General features: G+C 55.4%; 4 protein-coding genes across 4 annotated transcripts in view; all 4 read right to left on the bottom strand.

The window, feature by feature from the left end:
* LOC144603008 (zinc-binding protein A33-like) overlaps positions 1–19,441 on the bottom strand; it is an 852,507-nt gene that overhangs the window by 119,162 nt on the left and 713,904 nt on the right.
* Positions 165–4,519, bottom strand: LOC144602488 (uncharacterized). Its single transcript, XM_078415619.1, has 5 exons — positions 4,432–4,519; positions 3,651–4,262; positions 2,606–2,965; positions 823–929; positions 165–170 (listed from the first exon to the last, which is right to left on the bottom strand). The coding sequence occupies exons 1-5, from the start codon at positions 4,517–4,519 to the stop codon at positions 165–167; spliced, it is 1,173 nt and encodes a 390-aa protein (XP_078271745.1).
* Positions 8,025–9,562, bottom strand: LOC144603013 (uncharacterized). The gene is made up of 2 exons (XM_078416137.1): positions 9,148–9,562; positions 8,025–8,378 (listed from the first exon to the last, which is right to left on the bottom strand). The coding sequence occupies exons 1-2, from the start codon at positions 9,432–9,434 to the stop codon at positions 8,273–8,275; spliced, it is 393 nt and encodes a 130-aa protein (XP_078272263.1). The 5' UTR covers positions 9,435–9,562; the 3' UTR covers positions 8,025–8,272.
* Positions 9,962–11,958, bottom strand: LOC144602489 (uncharacterized). The gene is made up of 4 exons (XM_078415620.1): positions 11,830–11,958; positions 11,620–11,741; positions 10,913–11,561; positions 9,962–10,134 (listed from the first exon to the last, which is right to left on the bottom strand). The coding sequence occupies exons 1-4, from the start codon at positions 11,956–11,958 to the stop codon at positions 10,030–10,032; spliced, it is 1,005 nt and encodes a 334-aa protein (XP_078271746.1). The 3' UTR covers positions 9,962–10,029.

The following is a 19,441-nucleotide window of genomic DNA, read 5'->3' on the forward strand; positions in this document are numbered from 1 at the left end:
TGTACACACCGCCATTCAATGTGATCATGTCTGATCATTCTCACTCAGTATCCCGTTCCTGCCTTCTCCCCAGACCCCGACAGCATGGACAAAGTGGGAACTGTTCCATGTTCCACAAGGGCCTTGTCGTAAACTGCGGGATCTGGGACCATGGACACATCTGGTCACATCTGCCACAGAGACGGGACAGCAGCAGCAAACACGTCCCCCGTCACCCAGAGACTCTGTCACCCCCCGTGTACAGGGGTCCCCACTCTGCAACTCTCCGGTCCCACAACGTCCCGCTCCTCATCCCTGTGAGAGAGAGAGGGAGAGAGGGGGGAGAGAGGGGGGGGAGAGAGAGAGAGAGGGGGGAGAGGGGGAAAGAGGGGGGGAGAGAGGGGGGGAGGGAGGGAGGGAGAGAGGGGGAGAGAGAGGGGGGAGGGGGGGAGAGAGGGGGGGAGAGAGGGGGGGAGAGAGGGGGGGAGAGAGGGGGGGAGAGAGGGAGAGGGAGAGAGAGAGAGAGTCCCATGTTAGTGACCGGGCATCACGGCCCATCCATCCCGTTCACTGCCGGGGCAGCGCGACCCACAATGTTAGCTGGGAGAGAGGAGAGAGGGGAGGGGCAGGGAGACGGGGGGAAAAAGGGAAGAGAGGGGGGTGACCGAGAGAGGGGGGGGTGACGAGAGAGGGGGGAAGGAAAAGAAGGGGGACGGAGAGGGGGGGAACGGGATGGAGAGAGGAGACGGGACAGAGATGGGGGGAGGGTGGGGAGACGAGGTGAGAGGGGGGAGGGGCGGTGAGGGGGGGAGGGGCGCGGACAGAGAGGGGAGACGGGGATACACACGGCAAGGTGTGGGGGTTGCTGCAGAGATACGATGCCCAGACTCCCAGTACGGCTAGGACGAGAAGGATCACGGCGGGAATGATCGCCCAACGACTCCTGGACCCTGGAGGAAACAGACCCACACAGCCGTGAAAATGGAGCTTCGTTTAGAGACACAGCGCGGAAACAAGCCCTTCGGCTAGGCTTGTATACACTGGAATTTAGAAGGATGAGAGGGGATCTTATCGAGACGTATAAGATTATTAAGGGGTCGGACACGTTAGAGGCAGGAAACATGTTCCCAATGTTGGGGGAGTCCAGAACCAGGGGCCACACACAGTTTAAGAATAAGGGGTCGGCCATTTAGAACGGAGATGAGGAAAAACTTTCTCCGTCAGACAGTTGAGAATCTGTGGAAATCTCTGCCTCAGAAGGCAGTGGAGGCCAATTCTCTGAATGCATTCAAGAGAGAGCTGGATAGAGCTCTTAAGGATAGCGGAGTCAGGGGGTATGGGGAGAAGGCAGGAACGGGGTAACGATTGAGAATGATCAGCCATGATCACATTGAATGGCGGTGCTGGCTCGAAGGGCCGAATGGCTTCCTCCTGCACCTATTGTCTATTGTCTATTGGCCCATTGAGTACACTAGTCTTTCCAATCTTTCCTCATATGTCAGTCCCGCCATCCCAGGGATCAATCTCGTGAACCTACGCTGCACTGCCTCAATAGCAAGAATATCCTTCCTCAAATTTGGAGACCAAAACTGCACACAGTACTCCAGGTGCGGTCTCACTAGGGCCCTGTACAACTGCAGAAGGACCTCTTTGCTCCTATACTCAACTCCTCTTGTTACGAAGATATATAATAAATTAAAGATATATAATAAATTTATGTGGGGGTCCCCTGAGACATGTAAATTATTTCCAGGGTTCTGCTGAGAAATGCTGGAATGGAGGGAGAGGGATCATGTTCAGACAGGGGGGATCAGTTTGCATTGGCATCATGTTCGGTACAAACATTATTCCTGTGCTGTTTTCTGGGGTCCGTTGGCCATGGGGGCACCGGCGTGAACTAAGGGGGAGCTCAGATGGAATGTGTCAATAATGGTTTGCGTAAAATGGAATCATCTGTAACTTTTCCGGCGCCCTTTATGTGGCCATTCTTTGCATACCTTGCGTGCGAACAAGAAAAAATATATATATATCACTGCGCCTTGTCAGATATAGAAACATAGAAAATAGGTGCAGGAGTAGGCCATTCGGCCCTTCGAGCCTTCACCGCCATTCAATATGATCATGGCTGATCATCCAACTCAGTATCCCGTACCTGCCTTCTCTCCATACCCCCTGATCCCTTTAACAAAAAGGGCCACATCTAACTCCCTCTTAAATATAGCCAATGAACTGGCCTCAACTACCTTCTGTGGCAGAGAATTCCACAGATTCACCACTCTCTGTGTGAAGAATTGTTTTCTCATCTCGGTCCTAAAAGACTTCCCCCTTATCCTTAAACTGTGATCCCTGGTTCTGGACTTCCCCAACATCGGGAACAATCTTCCCGCATCTAGCCTCTCCAACCCCTTAAGAATTTTATATGTTTCTATAAGATCCCCCCTCAGTCTTCTAAATTCCAGCGAGTACAAGCCCAGTCTACCCAGTATTTCCTCATATGACAAGGAAGTATTCATTCACGGAGAGTGCCGTGTGCAGGCGGGTGGGACAAGGCCAGAATTACCCACCGGGTTAGCATGGGCCGAAGGGCCAGTCTGGGTGCTGTGCAACTCTGCACGCCGCTACTCACCGATCACGAGCAGCTCAAAGTGCACCACATCGTGGTTCCTTGGCTCCCTGCCATAGTAGTTTGTCTCTATCTCGTAGGTCCCCTGATCACCGAGACCCACGTCCCACAGCTCGATGATACCGTCCAGTCGGAAGCGGACTCTGTCCCTGTAGGACGGGTCGATCCAAGACGGACTCTCCGGGCTGTAAGACTTCCAATCCAGGATCGGCAGGTCGGGACGAACACGCCACATCGACACCCTGATCTTCTCGTGGCTGTGGGGCTGGACTGGGAACCTCACCATCCCACCCACGGGGACAATGGTGACCGAGCCCACGGTGGCCGACGTTGTTGTTCCGCACAGAGCCGCAGTGTGGAGACCTGCAACACAACAAGGTCATAGAATGTTTCGAGGATGTAACCAGTAGAGTGGATAAGGGAGAACCAGTCGATGTGTTATATCTGGACTTCCAGAAGGCCTTCGACAAGGTCCCACATAGGAGATTGGTGGACAAACTTAAAGCACACGGTATTGGGAGTTCAGTGTTGAGGTTGATAGAGAATTGGTTGGCGGACAGGAAGCAAAGTGTAGGAATAAACGGGTCCTTTTCGGAATGGCAGGCAGTGACTAGTGGGGTACCGCAAGGCTCAGTGCTGGGACCCCAGTTATTTACAATATATATTAATGATTTGGACGAGGGAATTGAATGCAACATCTCTAAGTTTGCGGATGACACGAAGCTGGGTGGCAGTGTTAGCTGCGAGGAGGATGCTAGGAGGTTGCAGGGTGACTTGGATAGGTTAGGCGAGTGGGCAAATGCATGGCAGATGCAATATAATGTGGAACGGGGTACTGATTGAGAATGATCAGCCATGATCACATTGAATGGCGGTGCGTACAGGCTCGAAGGGCCGAATGGCCTCCCCCTGCACCTATTGTCTATTGTCCAGGTGGTCCCCGCCGACTGGGCGAGCGAGCGGGTGGGTGGGTGGATGGGTGGGTGGGTGGGCGAGGGGCCGACGTTGTTATTTATACTTTGTAATTAAAGAGTTTTCCTATAATTACCTTGTTGGAGTAAAAGCGTAAAGTGAATGTTGCGTTGCTGCTGCTGCTGCCGCTGGCGATGCCGCTGGCGATGCCGCTGGCGATGCCGCTGGCGATGCCGCTGGCGATGCTGCCGATGCTGGCGATGCCGTTGGCGATGCCGCTGGCGATGCTGCTGGCGATGCCGTTGGCGATGCCGCTGGCGATGCTGCTGATGCTGCCGATGCTGGCGATGCCGTTGGCGATGCCGCTGGCGATGCTGCTGATGCTGGCGATGCTGCTGACGATGCCGCTGGCTATGCTGCCGATGCTGCTGCCGATGCCGCTGCTGCCGATGCCGCCGCTGCCGATGCCGCCGCTGGCGATGCCGCTGGCGATGCCGCTGGCGATGCCGCTGCTGCCGATGCCGCTGATGCTGCGCTAGCGATGCTGGCGATGCCGCTGATGCTGCTGGCGATGCCGCTGATGCTGCTGTCGATGCCGCTGATGCTGCTGGCAATGCCGCTGATGCTGCTGGCGATGCCGCTGATGCTGCTGTCGATGCCGCTGATGCTGCTGGCAATGCCGCTGATGCTGCTGGCAATGCCGCTGATGCTGCTGGCGATGCCGCTGGTGCTGTTGGCGATGCCGCTGCTGCTGGCGATGCCGCTGGCGATGCCGCTGCTGCTGTTGGCGATGCCGCTGCTGCTGGCGATGCCGCTGATGCTGCTGGCGATGCCGCTGATGCTGCTGGCGATGCCGCTGATGCTGCTGGCGATGCCGCTGATGCTGCTGGCGATGCCGCTGATGCTGCTGGCGATGCCGCTTCTGGCCATCCCGCTGCTGGCGATGCCGCTGCTGGCGATGCCGCTGCTGGCGAGGTCGCTGCTGGCGATGTCGCTGCTGGCCATGTCGCTGCTGGCGATGTCGCTGCTGGTGATGTCGCTAGTGGCGATGCCGCTGCTGGCGATGCCGCTGCTGGCGATGCCGCTGCTGATGCTGCTGCTGCTGCTGCTGCCGCTGCTTTATGTCTGTTCGTTCTGCCCACCGGGAAACACATTCATTCTGCAGTTAGGGAAGGGGAGGTTGTGTTATAGTTGTAGTTTGGGGGTCGGTGTTGTGGTGTGAGGCTGTGACGCTGACGGCGATGCAGACCGTTCCTGCTGCAGTTGTCGTTCTTGAAATCGATGAGCATTTATTCCGTCCTTGTCTCAAACAGACCCGCCACCCACCCATGTCCCGCAGGTTTGTGGCTGCCTGGTGGCTGTAGCGCTGCTGGTATTGGTGCTGCTTTACCCCACCCCGTTCCACACTCTCGCATCCTCCCCTTATCCACCCATGTACGGTAAGTTTGTGGTGTCCTGAAGAATGTAGCGCACCTCGTATCGAAACTGCTTTACTCCCACCCCTTTCCCCACTTTGGCATCCTCCCCTTCTCCACCCTTGTCCCGCAGGTGGGGGCTGCCTAGTGACTGTAGCGCTGCTGGTATTGGTGCTGCTTTACCCCCAACCCTTCCCCACTCTCCCATCCTCCCCTTACCACCCATGTCCCGCAGGTGGGGACTGCCTAGTGACTGTAGCGCTGCTGCTATTGGTGCTGATTTACTTCCTCCTCCTCCCCTTTTTCAGTCAGAGAGAGTTCTGAATCTGTGGAATTCTCTGCCTCAGAAGGCAGTGGAGGCCAATTCTCTGAATGCATTCAAGAGAAAGATAGATTTAGCTTTTGGGGCTAACGAAATCAAGGGATACGGAGAGAATAGACAATAGACAATAGGTGCAGGAGGTGGCCATTTGGCCCTTCGAGCCTGTACGCACCGCCATTCAATGTGATCGTGGCCGATCATTCTCAATCAGTACCCCGTTCCTGCCTTCTCCCCATAACCCCTGACTCCGCTATCATTAAGAGCTCTATCTAGCTCTCTCTGGAATGCATTCAGAGAATTGGCCTCCACTGCCTTCTGAGGCAGAGAATTCCACAGATTCACAACTCTCTGACTGAAAAAGCTTTTCCTCATCTCAGTTCTAAATGGCCGACCCCTTATTCTTAAACTGTGTGGCCCCTTGTTCTGGACTCCCCCAACATTGGGAACATGTTTCCTGCCTCTAACGTGTCCAACCCCTTAATAATCTTATACGTTTTGATAAGATCTCCTCACATCCTTCTAAATTCCAGTGTATACAAGCCTAGGCGCTCCAGTCACTGAAAGGAAGCATGCAGGTACAGCAGGCAGTGAAGAAAGCCAATGGGATGTTGCCCTTCATAACAAGAGGAGTTGAGTATAGGAGAAAAGAGGTCCTTCTGCAGTTGTAAAGGGCCCTAGTGAGACCGCACCTGGAGTACTGTGTGCAGTTTTGGTCTCCAAATTTGAGGAAGGATATTCTTGCTATTGAGGGCGTGCAGCGTAGGTTTACTAGGTTAATTCCCGGAATGGCGGGACGGTCATATGTTGAAAGACTGGAGCGAATAGACTTGTATACACTGGAATTTAAAAGGATGAGAGGGGATCTTATCGAAACGTATAAAATTATTAAGGGGTTGGACACGTTAGAGGCAGGAAACATGTTCCCAATGTTGGGGGAGTCCAGAACCAGGGGCCACACACAGTTTAAGAATAAGGGGTAGGCCATTTAGAACGGAGATGAGGAAAAACTTTTTCACTCAGAAGGCAGTGGAGGCCAATTCTCTGAATGCATTCAAGAGAGAGCTGGATAGAGCTCTTAAGGATAGAGGAGTCAGGGGGTATGGGGAGAAGCCAGGAACGGGGTACTGATTGAGAATGATCAGCCATGATCGCATTGAATGGCGGTGCGTACAGGTTCGAAGGGCCGAATGGCCTCCTCCTGCACCTATTGTCTATTGTCCAGGTGGTCCCCGCCGACTGGGCGAGCGAGCCGGTGGGCGAGGGGCCGACGTTGTTATTTATACTTTGTAATTAAAGAGTTTTCTTATAATTACCTTGTTGGAGTAAAAGCTTGAAGTGAATGTTGCGTTGATGCTGCCGCTGCTGCTGCTGATGCTGCTCTGCTGATGCTGCCGATCCTGCCGCCAATGCTGCTGCTGGCGATGCCGCTGCTGCCGATGCTGCCGCCGATGCCGCTGCTGGTGATGCCGCTGCTGGCAATGCCGCTGCTGGTGATGCCGCTGCTGGCGATGCCGCTGCTGGCGATGCCGCTGCTGGTGATGCCGCTGCTGGCGATGCCGCTGCTGGTGATGCCGCTGCTGGCGATGCCGCTTCTGGCGATGCCGCTGCTGGCGATGCCGATACTAGCGATGCCGCTTCTGGCGATGCCGCTTCTGGCGATGCCGCTTCTGGCGATGCCGCTTCTGGCGATGTCGCTTCTGGCGATGCCGCTGCTGGCGATGCCGATACTAGCGATGCCGATACTAGCGATGCCGCTGCTAGCGATGCCGCTGCTAGCGATGCCGCTTCTGGCGATGCCGCTGCTGGCGATGCCGATACTAGCGATGCCGCTTCTGGCGATGCCGCTTCTGGCGATGCCGCTGCTGGCGATGCCGCTTCTGGCGATGCCGATACTAGCGATGCCGATACTAGCGATGCCGCTGCTAGCGATGCCGCTTCTGGCGATGTCGCTTCTGGCGATGTCGCTTCTGGCGATGCCGCTGCTAGCGATGCCGCTTCTGGCGATGCCGCTTCTGGCGATGCCGATACTAGCGATGCCGCTTCTGGCGATGCCGCTGCTGGCGATGCCGCTTCTGGCGATGCCGCTTCTGGCGATGCCGATACTAGCGATGCCGATACTAGCGATGCCGCTTCTGGCGATGCCGCTTCTGGCGATGCCGATACTAGCGATGCCGCTTCTGGCGATGCCGCTTCTGGCGATGCCGATACTAGCGATGCCGATACTAGCGATGCCGCTGCTAGCGATGCCGCTTCTGGCGATGTCGCTTCTGGCGATGCCGCTGCTGCCGCCGCCGCCGATGCCGCTGTTGCTGCTGCTGCTGCTGCTGCTTTATGTCTGTTCGTTCTGCCCACCGGGAAACACATTCATTCTGCAGTTAGGGAAGGGGAGGTTGTGTTATAGTTGTAGTTTGGGGGTCGGTGTTGTGGTGTGAGGCTGTGACGCTGACGGCGATGCTGATCGTTCCTGCTGCAGTTGTCGTTCTGGAAATTGATGAGCATTTATTCCGTCCTTGTCTCAAACAGACCCGCCACCCATGTCCCGCAGGTAGGGACTGCCTAGTGGCTGTAGCGCTCCTGGTATTGATACTGCTTAACCCACCCCCTTCCCCACTCTCGCATCCTCCCCTTATCCACCCATGTCCCGCAGGTGGGGGCTGCCTGGTGACTGTAGCGCTGCTGCTATTGGTGCTGCTTTACACCACCCCCCCCCCTTCCCCACTCTCCCATCCTCCCCTTATCCACCCATGTCCCGCAGGTGGGGGCTGCCTAGTGACTGTAGCGCTGCTGCTATTGGTGCTGGTTCTGCTTTACTCCCGGTCCCTCCTTAAGCACATACTCCTCCTGGCGATGCCGCTTCTGGCGATGCCGCTGCTGGCGATGCCGCTTCTGGCGATGCCGCTGCTGGCGATGCCACTGCTGCCGCCGATGCCGCCGATGCCGCCGATGCCGCTGATGCTGCTGCTGCTGTTGCTGCTTTATGTCTGTTCGTTCTGCCCACCAGGAAACACATTCATTCTGCAGTTAGGGAAGGGGAGGTTGTGTAATAGTTGTAGTTTGGGGGTCGGTGTTGTGGTGTGAGGCTGTGACGCTGACGGCGATGCAGATCGTTCCTGCTGCAGTTGTCGTTCTGGAAATTGATGAGCATTTATTCCGTCCTTGTCTCAAACAGACCCGCCACCCATGTCCCGCAGGTAGGGACTGCCTAGTGGCTGTAGCGCTCCTGGTATTGATACTGCTTAACCCACCCCCTTCCCCACTCTCGCATCCTCCCCTTATCCACCCATGTCCCGCAGGTGGGGGCTGCCTGGTGACTGTAGCGCTGCTGCTATTGGTGCTGCTTTACACCACCCCCCCCCTTCCCCACTCTCCCATCCTCCCCTTATCCACCCATGTCCCGCAGGTGGGGGCTGCCTAGTGACTGTAGCGCTGCTGCTATTGGTGCTGGTGCTGATTTACTCCCCGTCCCTCCTTAAGCACATACTCCTCCTGGTGCCAACTACTGTTTATCGTCCTCCTCATCTGCTGCTATTGGTGCTGCTTTACTTCCTCCTCCGCCTTTTTCAGTCAGAGAGAGTTGTGAATCTGTGGAATTCTCTGCCTCAGAAGGCAGTGGAGGCCAATTCTCTGAATGCATTCAAGAGAGAGCTGGATAGAGCTCTTAAGGATAGAGTAGTCAGGGGGTATGGGGAGAAGGCAGGAACGGGGTACTGATTGAGAATGATCAGCCATGATCGCATTGAATGGCGGTGCGTACAGGCTCGAAGGGCCGAATGGCCTCCTCCTGCACCTATTGTCTATTGTGCAGGTGGTCCCCGCCGACTGGGCGAGCGAGCGGGTGGGCGAGGGGCCGACGCTGTTATTTATACTTTGTAATTAAAGAGTTTTCCTATAATTACCTTGTTGGAGTAAAAGCGTGAAGTGAATGTTGCGTTGATGCTGCCGCTGCCGCTGCCGCTGATGCTGCTGCTGGCGATGCCGCTGCTAGCGATGCCGCTTCTGGTGATGCCGCTTCTGGCGATGCCACTGCTGGCGATGCCGCTTCTGGCGATGCCGCTTCTGGCGATGTCGCTTCTGGCGATGCCGCTTCTGGCGATGCCGCTGCTGCCGCCGCCGCCGATGCCGCCGTTGCTGCTGCTGCTGCCGCTGCTTTATGTCTGTTCGTTCTGCCCACCGGGAAACACATTCATTCTGCAGTTAGGGAAGGGGAGGTTGTGTTATAGTTGTAGTTTGGGGGTCGGTGTTGTGGTGTGAGGCTGTGACGCTGATGGCGATGCTGATCGTTCCTGCTGCAGTTGTCGTTCTGGAAATTGATGAGCATTTATTCCGTCCTTGTCTCAAACAGACCCGCCACCCATGTCCCGCAGGTAGGGACTGCCTAGTGGCTGTAGCGCTCCTGGTATTGATACTGCTTAACCCACCCCCTTCCCCACTCTCGCATCCTCCCCTTATCCACCCATGTCCCGCAGGTGGGGGCTGCCTAGTGACTGTAGCGCTGCTGCTATTGGTGCTGGTGCTGATTTACTCCCCGTCCCTCCTTAAGCACATACTCCTCCTGGTGCCAACTACTGTTTATCGTCCTCCTCATCTGCTGCTATTGGTGCTGCTTTACTTCCTCCTCCGCCTTTTTCAGTCAGAGAGAGTTGTGAATCTGTGGAATTCTCTGCCTCAGAAGGCAGTGGAGGCCAATTCTCTGAATGCCCCTCGCCCACCCGCTGCTGCTGCTGCTGCTGCTTTATGTCTGTTCGTTCTGCCCACCGGGAAACACATTCATTCTGCAGTTAGGGAAGGGGAGGTTGTGTAATAGTTGTAGTTTGGGGTCGGTGTTGTGGTGTGAGGCTGTGACGCTGATGGCAATGTTGATCGTTCCTGCTGTAGTTGTCGTTCTGGAAATTGATGAGCATTTAATCCGTCCTTGTCTCAAACAGACCCGCCACCCATGTCCCGCAGGTTTGTGGCTGCCTAGTGACTGTAGCGCTCCTGGTATTGATACTGCTTTACCCCACCCCCTTCCCCACGCTCGCATCCTCCCCTTATCCACCCATGTGCCGCAGGTGGGGGCTGCCTGGTGACTGTAGCGCTGCTGCTATTGGTGCTGCTTTACCCCACCCCCTTCCCCACGCTCGCATCCTCCCCTTATCCACCCATGTCCCGCAGGTGGGGGCTGCCTAGTGACTGTAGCACTGCTGGTATTGGTGCTGGTGCTGCTTTACTCCCCGTCCCTCCTTAAGCACATACTCCTCCTGGTGCCAAGTACTGATTATCATCCTCCTCATCTGCTGCTATTGGTGCTGCTTTACTTCCTCCTCCGCCTTTTTCAGTCAGAGAGTTGTGAATCTGTGGAATTCTCTGCCTCAGAAGGCAGTGGAGGCCAATTCTCTGAATGCATTCAAGAGAGAGCTGGATAGAGCTCTTAAGGATAGAGTAGTCAGGGGGGTATGGGGAGAAGGCAGGAACGGGGTGCTGATTGAGAATGATCAGCCATGATCGCATTGAATGGCGGTGCGTACAGGCTCGAAGGGCCGAATGGCCTCCTCCTGCACCTATTGTCTATTGTCCAGGTGGTCCCCGCCGACTGGGCCAGCGAGCGGGTGGGTGGGTGGGTGGGCGAGGGGCCGACGTTGTTATTTATACTTTGTAATTAAAGAGTTTTCCTATAATTACCTTGTTGGAGTAAAAGCGTGAAGTGAATGTTGCGTTGATGCTGCCGCTGCCGCTGCCGCCAATGCCGCTGCTGCTGCCGCTGATGCTGATGCTGCTGCTGGCGATGCCGCTGCTGGTGATGCCGCTGCTGGTGATGCCGCTGCTGGCGATGCCGCTGCTGGCGATGCCGCTGCTGGCGATGCCGCTGCTGGCGATGCCGCTGCTGGCGATGCCGCTTCTGTCGATGCCGCTTCTGTCGAAGTCGCTTCTGGCGAAGTCGCTTCTGTCGATGCCGCTTCTGTCGATGCCGCTTCTGTCGATGCCGCTTCTGGCGAAGTCGCTTCTGGCGAAGTCGCTTCTGGCGAAGTCGCTTCTGTCGATGCCGCTTCTGTCGATGCCGCTTCTGTCGATGTCGCTTCTGGCGAAGTCGCTTCTGGCGATGCCGCTTCTGTCGATGCCGCTGCTGGCGATGCCGCTGCTGGCGATGCCGCTGCTGGCGATGCCGCTGCTGGCGATGCCGCTGCTGGCGATGCCGCTGCTAGCGATGCCGCTTCTGGCGAAGTCGCTTCTGTCGATGCCGCTTCTGTCGATGCCGCTTCTGTCGATGTCGCTTCTGGCGAAGTCGCTTCTGGCGATGCCGCTTCTGTCGATGCCGCTGCTGGCGATGCCGCTGCTGGCGATGCCGCTGCTGGCGATGCCGCTTCTGGCGATGCCGCTGCTAGCGATGCCGCTTCTGGCGAAGTCGCTTCTGTCGATGCCGCTTCTGTCGATGCCGCTTCTGGCGAAGTCGCTTCTGGCGAAGTCGCTTCTGGCGAAGTCGCTTCTGTCGATGCCGCTGCTGGCGATGCCGCTGCTGGCGATGCCGCTGCTGGCGATGCCGCTGCTGGCGATGCCGCTGCTGGCGATGCCGCTGCTGGCGATGCCGCTGCTGGCGATGCCGCTGCTGGCGATGCCGCTGCTGGCAATGTCGCTGCTGGCGATGAAGCTGCTGCCGCCGATGCCGCTGATGCTGCTGCTGCTGCTGCCGCTGCTTTATGTCTGTTCGTTCTGCCCACCGGGAAACACATTCATTCTGCAGTTAGGGAAGGGGAGGTTGTGTAATAGTTGTAGTTTGGGGTCGGTGTTGTGGTGTGAGGCTGTGACGCTGATGGCAATGCTGATCGTTCCTGCTGTAGTTGTCGTTCTGGAAATTGATGAGCATTTAATCCGTCCTTGTCTCAAACAGACCCGCCACCCATGTCCCGCAGGTGGGGGCTGCCTGGTTGCTGTAGCGCTGCTGGTATTGGTGCTGCTTTACCCCACCCCCCCCCCTTCCCCACTCTCCCATCCTCCCCTTATCCACCCATGTCCCGCAGGTGGGGGCTGGTGCTGATTTACTCCCCGTCCCTCCTTAAGCACATATTCCTCCTGGTGCCAACTACTGTTTATCGTCCTCCTCATCTGCTGCTATTGGTGCTGCTTTACTTCCTCCTCCGCCTTTTTCAGTCAGAGAGAGTTGTGAATCTGTGGAATTCTCTGCCTCAGAAGGCAGTGGAGGCCAATTCTCTGAATGCCCCTCGCCCACCCGCTGCTGCTGCTGCCGCTGCTTTATGTCTGTTCGTTCTGCCCACCGGGAAACACATTCATTCTGCAGTTAGGGAAGGGGAGGTTGTGTAATAGTTGTAGTTTGGGGGTCGGTGTTGTGGTGTGAGGCTGTGACGCTGATGGCAATGTTGATCGTTCCTGCTGTAGTTGTCGTTCTGGAAATTGATGAGCATTTAATCCGTCCTTGTCTCAAACAGACCCGCCACCCATGTCCCGCAGGTTTGTGGCTGCCTAGTGACTGTAGCGCTCCTGGTATTGATACTGCTTTACCCCACCCCCTTCCCCACGCTCGCATCCTCCCCTTATCCACCCATGTCCCGCAGGTGGGGGCTGCCTGGTGACTGTAGCGCTGCTGCTATTGGTGCTGCTTTACCCCCCCCCCCTTCCCCACGCTCGCATCCTCCCCTTATCCACCCATGTCCCGCAGGTGGGGGCTGCCTAGTGACTGTAGCGCTGCTGCTATTGGTGCTGGTGCTGCTTTACTCCCCGTCCCTCCTTAAGCACATACTCCTCCTGGTGCCAAGTACTGATTATCATCCTCCTCATCTGCTGCTATTGGTGCTGCTTTACTTCCTCCTCCGCCTTTTTCAGTCAGAGAGTTGTGAATCTGTGGAATTCTCTGCCTCAGAAGGCAGTGGAGGCCAATTCTCTGAATGCATTCAAGAGAGAGCTGGATAGAGCTCTTAAGGATAGAGTAGTCAGGGGGGTATGGGGAGAAGGCAGGAACGGGGTACTGATTGAGAATGATCAGCCATGATCGCATTGAATGGCGGTGCGTACAGGCTCGAAGGGCCGAATGGCCTCCTCCTGCACCTATTGTCTATTGTCCAGGTGGTCCCCGCCGACTGGGCCAGCGAGCGGGTGGGTGGGTGGGTGGGCGAGGGGCCGACGTTGTTATTTATACTTTGTAATTAAAGAGTTTTCCTATAATTACCTTGTTGGAGTAAAAGCGTGAAGTGAATGTTGCGTTGATGCTGCCGCTGCCGCTGCCGCCAATGCCGCTGCTGCTGGCGATGCCGCTGCTGGCGATGCCGCTGCTGCTGCCGCTGCCGCTGCTGGTGATGCCGCTGCTGGCGATGCCGCTGCTGGCGATGCCGCTGCTGGCGATGCCGCTGCTGGCGATGCCGCTGCTGGCGATGCCGCTGCTGGCGATGAAGCTGCTGCCGCCGATGCCGCTGATGCTGCTGCTGCTGCTGCCGCTGCTTTATGTCTGTTCGTTCTGCCCACCGGGAAACACATTCATTGTGCAGTTAGGGAAGGGGAGGTTGTGTAATAGTTGTAGTTTGGGGGTCGGTGTTGTGGTGTGAGGCTGTGACGCTGACGGCGTTGCAGATCGTTCCTGCTGCAGTTGTCGTTCTGGAAATTGATGAGCATTTATTCCGTCCTTGTCTCAAACAGACCCGCCACCCATGTCCCGCAGGTTTGTGGCTGCCTAGTGACTGTAGCACTGCTGGTATCGGTGCTGCTTTACCCCACCCCCTTCCCCACTCTCCCATCCTCCCCTTATCCACCCATGTCCGGCAGGTTTGTGGCTGCCTGGTGAATGTAGCGCTCCTCGTATCGAAACTGCTTTACTCCCACCCCCTTCCCCACTCTCGCATCCTCCCCTTATCCACCCATGTCCCGCAGGTGGGGGCTGCCTGGTGGCTGGAGCGCTGCTGCTATTGGTGCTGGTGCTGCTTTACCCCACCCCCTTCCCCACTCCTTTTTTCTAATCTCCTCCTCAACGGAGATGCGACCTTTACCGTGTCGTGTCTCCGTTCGCGCTACGGCCTAACACCGTGGAGTCGGCGGCCTCCAGCTGTGATCGACCTTGAAGACTCCGGTCGCAGGGCCTGGACTTACCATCTCGAAGGTTTCGGCCGTGGGCCCTGCAGACCACAACATCGGGAGTTCGCAGGTCCCTGGGTGGCGAACGGTTTTTGGGAGCTCCAGCCGTAGCAGCTTCGAGGTTTGATTGACCCCATCACCCTGCGTGGCTCGGCCGCGGCAGTTTCCATCGCCCGGTGGGGGCTCAGGACCTTCATCGGCCTGCTCGGCTCGGCTCGGCCCTGGGACTTTCCATCGCCGAGTGGGGGCTCAGGACTTTCATCGGCCTGCTCGGCTCAGCCCTGGGACTTCCCATCGCCCAGTGGGGGCTCAGGACCTTCATCGGCCTGCCCGGCTCCGCTCGGCCCTGGGACTTCCCATCGCCCGGTGGGGGCTTCAAAAAGTTGGGAGCCTCGATCACCTCCTGGCACCACGGGAGAAGAATGAGGAGGAGATAAGACTTTTCTTTGCCTTCCATCACAGTGAGGGTGTGCCTGGAGCAATCACTGTGATGGCTGTTTGTGTAAAAATTGTATCTGTGTGTCCTGTGCTTTTTGTTGTCTACTGCCGGACCCTGACGTGAGAGGACGCTGGCGTTGTTTATTCGCCGCTTCTCCGTTAGGATAGTTTGTCTGTTTGTTCTTATGTTATGATTGTTCTTGTAAAGCGCTTTGAGCTCCCGATAAGGCGCTATATAAAATAAATGCTTATTATTATTATTATTATCTACACCAGTCCCACCTGCCCACACCGATCAACATGCCCCATCTACACTAGTCCCACCTGCCCACACCGATCAACATGCCCCATCTACACTAGTCCCACCTGCCCACACCGACCAACATGCCCCATCTATACCAGTCCCACCTGCCCACACCGACCAACATGCCCCATCTACACCAGTCCCACCTGCCCACACCGGCCAACATGCTCCATCTACACTAGTCCCACCTGCCCACACCGACCAACATGCCCCATCTACACTAGTCCCACCTGCCCACACTGACCAACATGCCCCATCTACACTTGTCCCACCTGCCCACACCGACCAACATGCCCCATCTACACTAGTCCCACCTGCCCACACCGACCAACATGCCCCATCTACACTAGTCCCACCTGCCCACACTGACCAACATGCCCCATCTACACTAGTCCCACCTGCCCACACTGACCAACATGCCCCATCTACACTAGTCCCACCTGCCCACACTGACCAACATGCCCCATCTACACTAGTCCCACCTGCCCACACCGACCAACATGCCCCATCTACACCAGTCCCACCTGCCCATACTGACCAACATGCCCCATCTACACTAGTCCCACCTGCCCACACTGACCAACATGCCCCATCTACACTAGTCCCACTTGCCCACACTGACCAACATGTCCCATCTACACTAGTCCCACCTGCCCACACCGATCAACATGCCCCATCTACACTAGTCCCACCCGCCCACACCGACCAACATGCCCCATCTACACCAGTCCCACCTGCCCACACTGACTAAAATGCCCCATCTACACTAATCCCACCTGCCCACACTGACCAACATGCCCCATCTACACTAGTCCCACCTGCCCTCACCTATCAACATGCCCCAGCTACACCAGTCCCATCTGCCCACACCGACCAACATGCCCCATCTACACTAGTCCCACCTGCCCACACCGATCAACATGCCCCAGCTACACTAGTCCCACCTGCCCACACCGATCAACATGCCCCATCTACACTTGTCCCACCTGCCCACACCGACCAACATGCCCCATCTACACTAGTCCCACTTGCCCACACGGACCAACATGCCCCAACTACACTAGTCCCACCTGCCCACACCGACCAACATGCCCCATCTACACCAGTCCCACCTGCCCACACTGACCAACATGCCCCATCTACACTAGTCCCACCTGCCCACACCGACCAACATGCCCCATCTACACTAGTCCCACCTGCCCACACCGACCAACATGCCCCATCTACACTAGTCCCACCTGCCCACACCGACCAACATGCCCCATCTACACTAGTCCCACCTGCCCACACCGACCAACATGCCCCATCTACACTAGTCCCACCTGCCCACACCGACCAACATGCCCCATCTACACCAGTCCCACCTGCCCACACCGACCAACATGCCCCATCTACACTAGTCCCACCTGCCCACACTGACCAACATGCCCCATCTACACTAGTCCCACTTGCCCACACTGACCAACATGCCCCATCTACACTAGTCCCACCTGCCCACACCGACCAACATGCCCCATCTACACTAGTCCCACCTGCCCACACCGACCAACATGCCCCATCTACACTAGTCCCACCTGCCCACACTGACCAACATGCCCCATCTATACTAGTCCCACCTGCCTGTGTTTGGCCCATAACCCTCTAAATGTGTCCAATCCATATACCTGACTAAATGAGAGGGGATTTTATAGAAACATTTAAAATTCTTAAAGGATTGGACAGGCTAGATACAAGATAAATGTTCCCAATGTTGGGGGAGTCCAGAACCAGGGGTCACAGTTTAAGAATAAGGGGTAGGCCATTTAGGAATGAGATGAGGAAAAACCTTTTTCACCCAGAGAGTTGTGAATCTGTGGAATTCTCTGCCACAGAAGGCAGTGGAGGCCAATTCACTGGATGTTTTCAAGATTTAGCTCTCGGACATTTGGAACATTCAGCCACTTTATACCGACTCAGTGAACCCCGGTCAATCAAAGCACAAAGAGGAGTTGAGTATAGGAGCAAAGAGGTCCTTCTGCAGTTGTACAGGGCCCTGGTGAGACCGCACCCGGAGTACTGTGTGCAGTTTTGGTCTCCAAATTTGAGGAAGGATATTCTTGCTATTGAGGGCATGCAGCGTAGGTTTACTCGGTTAATTCCCGGAATGGCGGGACTGTCATATGTTGAAAGACTGGAGCGACTAGGCTTGTATACACTGGAGTTTAGAAGGATGAGAGGGGATCTTATCGAAACCTATAAGATTATTAAGGGGTTGGACACATTAGAGGCAGGAAACATGTTCCCAATGTTGGGGGAGTCCAGAACCAGGGGCCACACACAGTTTAAGAATAAGGGGTCGGCCATTTAGAACAAAGATGAGGAAAAACTTTTTCAGTCAGAGAGTTGTGAATCTGTGGAATTCTCTGCCTCAGAAGGCAGTGGAGGCCAATTCTCCGAATACATTCAAGAGAGAGCTAGATAGAGCTCTTAAGGATAATGGAGTCAGGGGGTATGGGGAGAAGGCAGGAACGGGGTACTGATTGAGAATGATCAGCCATGATCACATTGAATGGCGGTGCGTACAGGCTCAAAGGGCCGAATGGCCTCCTCCTGCAACAATTTTCTATCTTGTTTCATACACTCATCACTTTTTTTGTGTGGATAAAGTCGCCCCTCTGGTTCCTATTAAATCTTTACCCCCTCATCTTAAACCTATGCCCTCTAGTTCTTGATTCTCCTACTCCGGGCAAGAGACTCTGTGCATCCACCCGATCTATTCCACTCATGAATTTATACACTAATTACTCCAGCATTTTGTGTCTATGTTTGGCGTACACCAACATAGAAACATAGAAACATAGAAAATAGGTGCAGGAGTAGGCCATTCGGCCCTTCGAGCCTGTACGCACCGCCATTCAATATGATCATGGCTGATCATCCAACTCAGTATCCCGTACCTGCCTTCTCTCCGTACCCCCTGATCCCTTTAGCCACAAGGGCCACATCTAACTCCCTCTTAAATATAGCCAATGAACTGGCCTCAACTACCTTCTGTGGCAGAGAATTCCACAGATTCACCACTCTCTGTGTGAAAAAAAACGGTCCTAAAAGACCTCCCCCTTATCCTTAAACTGTGTGATCCCTGGTTCTGGACTCCCCCAACATCGGGAACAATCTTCCCGCATCTAGCCTCTCCAACCCCTTAAGAATTTTATATGTTTCTATAAGATCCCCCCTCAGTCTTCTAAATTCCAGCGAGTACAAGCCGAGTCTATCCAGTCTTTCTTCATATGAAAGTCCTGCCATCCCAGGGATCAATCTGGTGAACCTTCTCTGTACTCCCTCTATGGCAAGAACGTCTTTCCTCTGATTAGGGTACATGGATAGGACAGGTTTGGAGGGATATGGGCCAAACGCGGGCAGGTGGGACTAGTGTAGATGGGACATGTTGGCCGGTGTGGGCGAGTTGGGCCGAAGGGCCTGTTTCCACACTGTATCACTCTGTGACTGTACGAATCTAAACTAGAGGTAAAGGCTTGGTATTCGGAGGACCTAACATGGTCCAATAACACCGCTGCGCTGGTCAAGAAGGCACAGTAACGACTGTTCTACCTGAGAACACTGAAGAAGTCTGGTCTCCCCCAACAGCTGCTGACGACCTTCTACCGCTGCACCATAACCGAGCATCCTAACGCATGGCATCCCTGTGTGGTACCTCAGCTGCACGGAGGCAGAGAGGAAAGCTCTACAGCGGGTAGTCCATAGAGCTCAGAGGACCATCGGAACACAGCTACCAGCCTTGGAGGGCATCGACAACACACGATGCCTCAGAAAAGCCACCAGCATCCACAAAGACTCTTCACACCCCTGCAACAGTCTGTTGGGGACCTCCACCATCGGGCAGACGATACAAGGCCTTCTACGCCCGCACCTCCAGACTCAGGAACAGCTTCATCCCCAGGGCCATAGCTGCTGTGAACCGGTCCTGCTGAGCCGGATGGTCACATCGCATAGATGTATTTGCACTTTATTCTGTCTAAAACTGTTACAATTGTTTTGTTGGGTTGCTGTTGTTTAAATTAATTAAATTATTGCATCGTATGGGAGGCGCATTCCCAATCTCGTTGTACCCCTGGGTACAATGACAATAAAGATATATTGTATTGTATTGTATTGTCTATCCAGTCTTTCTTCATATGAAAGTCCTGCCATCCCAGGGATCAATCTGGTGAACCTTCTACCACCTATTATATTGAATTGTGGGCGTGTGTTATTTGTTTAAACAATCATTAACGGCTTGAATGGTCGCTCGCTGGAGGCGACAATAGACAATAGGTGCAGGAGGAGGCCATTCGGCCCTTCGAGCCTGTACACACCGCCATTCAATGTGATCATGGCTGATCATTCTCAATCAG

Source organism: Rhinoraja longicauda, chromosome 19 (genome assembly GCF_053455715.1).
Source record: "Rhinoraja longicauda isolate Sanriku21f chromosome 19, sRhiLon1.1, whole genome shotgun sequence".
NCBI lineage: Eukaryota > Metazoa > Chordata > Chondrichthyes > Rajiformes > Arhynchobatidae > Rhinoraja > Rhinoraja longicauda.

Bases quoted from the DNA above. Each gene is read 5' to 3' on its own strand.
- LOC144603013 (XM_078416137.1), bottom strand. From the start codon at position 9,434: ATGTGTTTCCCGGTGGGCAGAACGAACAGACATAAAGCAGCGGCAGCA. The intron at 8,379-9,147 runs GTAATTATAGGA...ATCAATTTCCAG, and splicing joins CACGCTTTTACTCCAACAAG to AACGACAACTGCAGCAGGAA.
- LOC144602489 (XM_078415620.1), bottom strand. From the start codon at position 11,958: ATGTGTTTCCCGGTGGGCAGAACGAACAGACATAAAGCAGCGGCAGCA. The intron at 11,742-11,829 runs GCATCGCCAGCA...CATCGCCAGCAG, and splicing joins CAGCGGCATCGCCAGCAGCG to CGGCATCGCCAGCAGCGGCA. The intron at 10,135-10,912 runs GTAATTATAGGA...ATCAATTTCCAG, and splicing joins CACGCTTTTACTCCAACAAG to AACGACAACTACAGCAGGAA.
- LOC144602488 (XM_078415619.1), bottom strand. From the start codon at position 4,519: ATGGCCAGCAGCGACATCGCCAGCAGCGACCTCGCCAGCAGCGGCATC. The intron at 2,966-3,650 runs GTAATTATAGGA...GTTGTGTTGCAG, and splicing joins TACGCTTTTACTCCAACAAG to GTCTCCACACTGCGGCTCTG. The intron at 930-2,605 runs GTGAGTAGCGGC...TGTTTCCTCCAG, and splicing joins CTTTGAGCTGCTCGTGATCG to GGTCCAGGAGTCGTTGGGCG.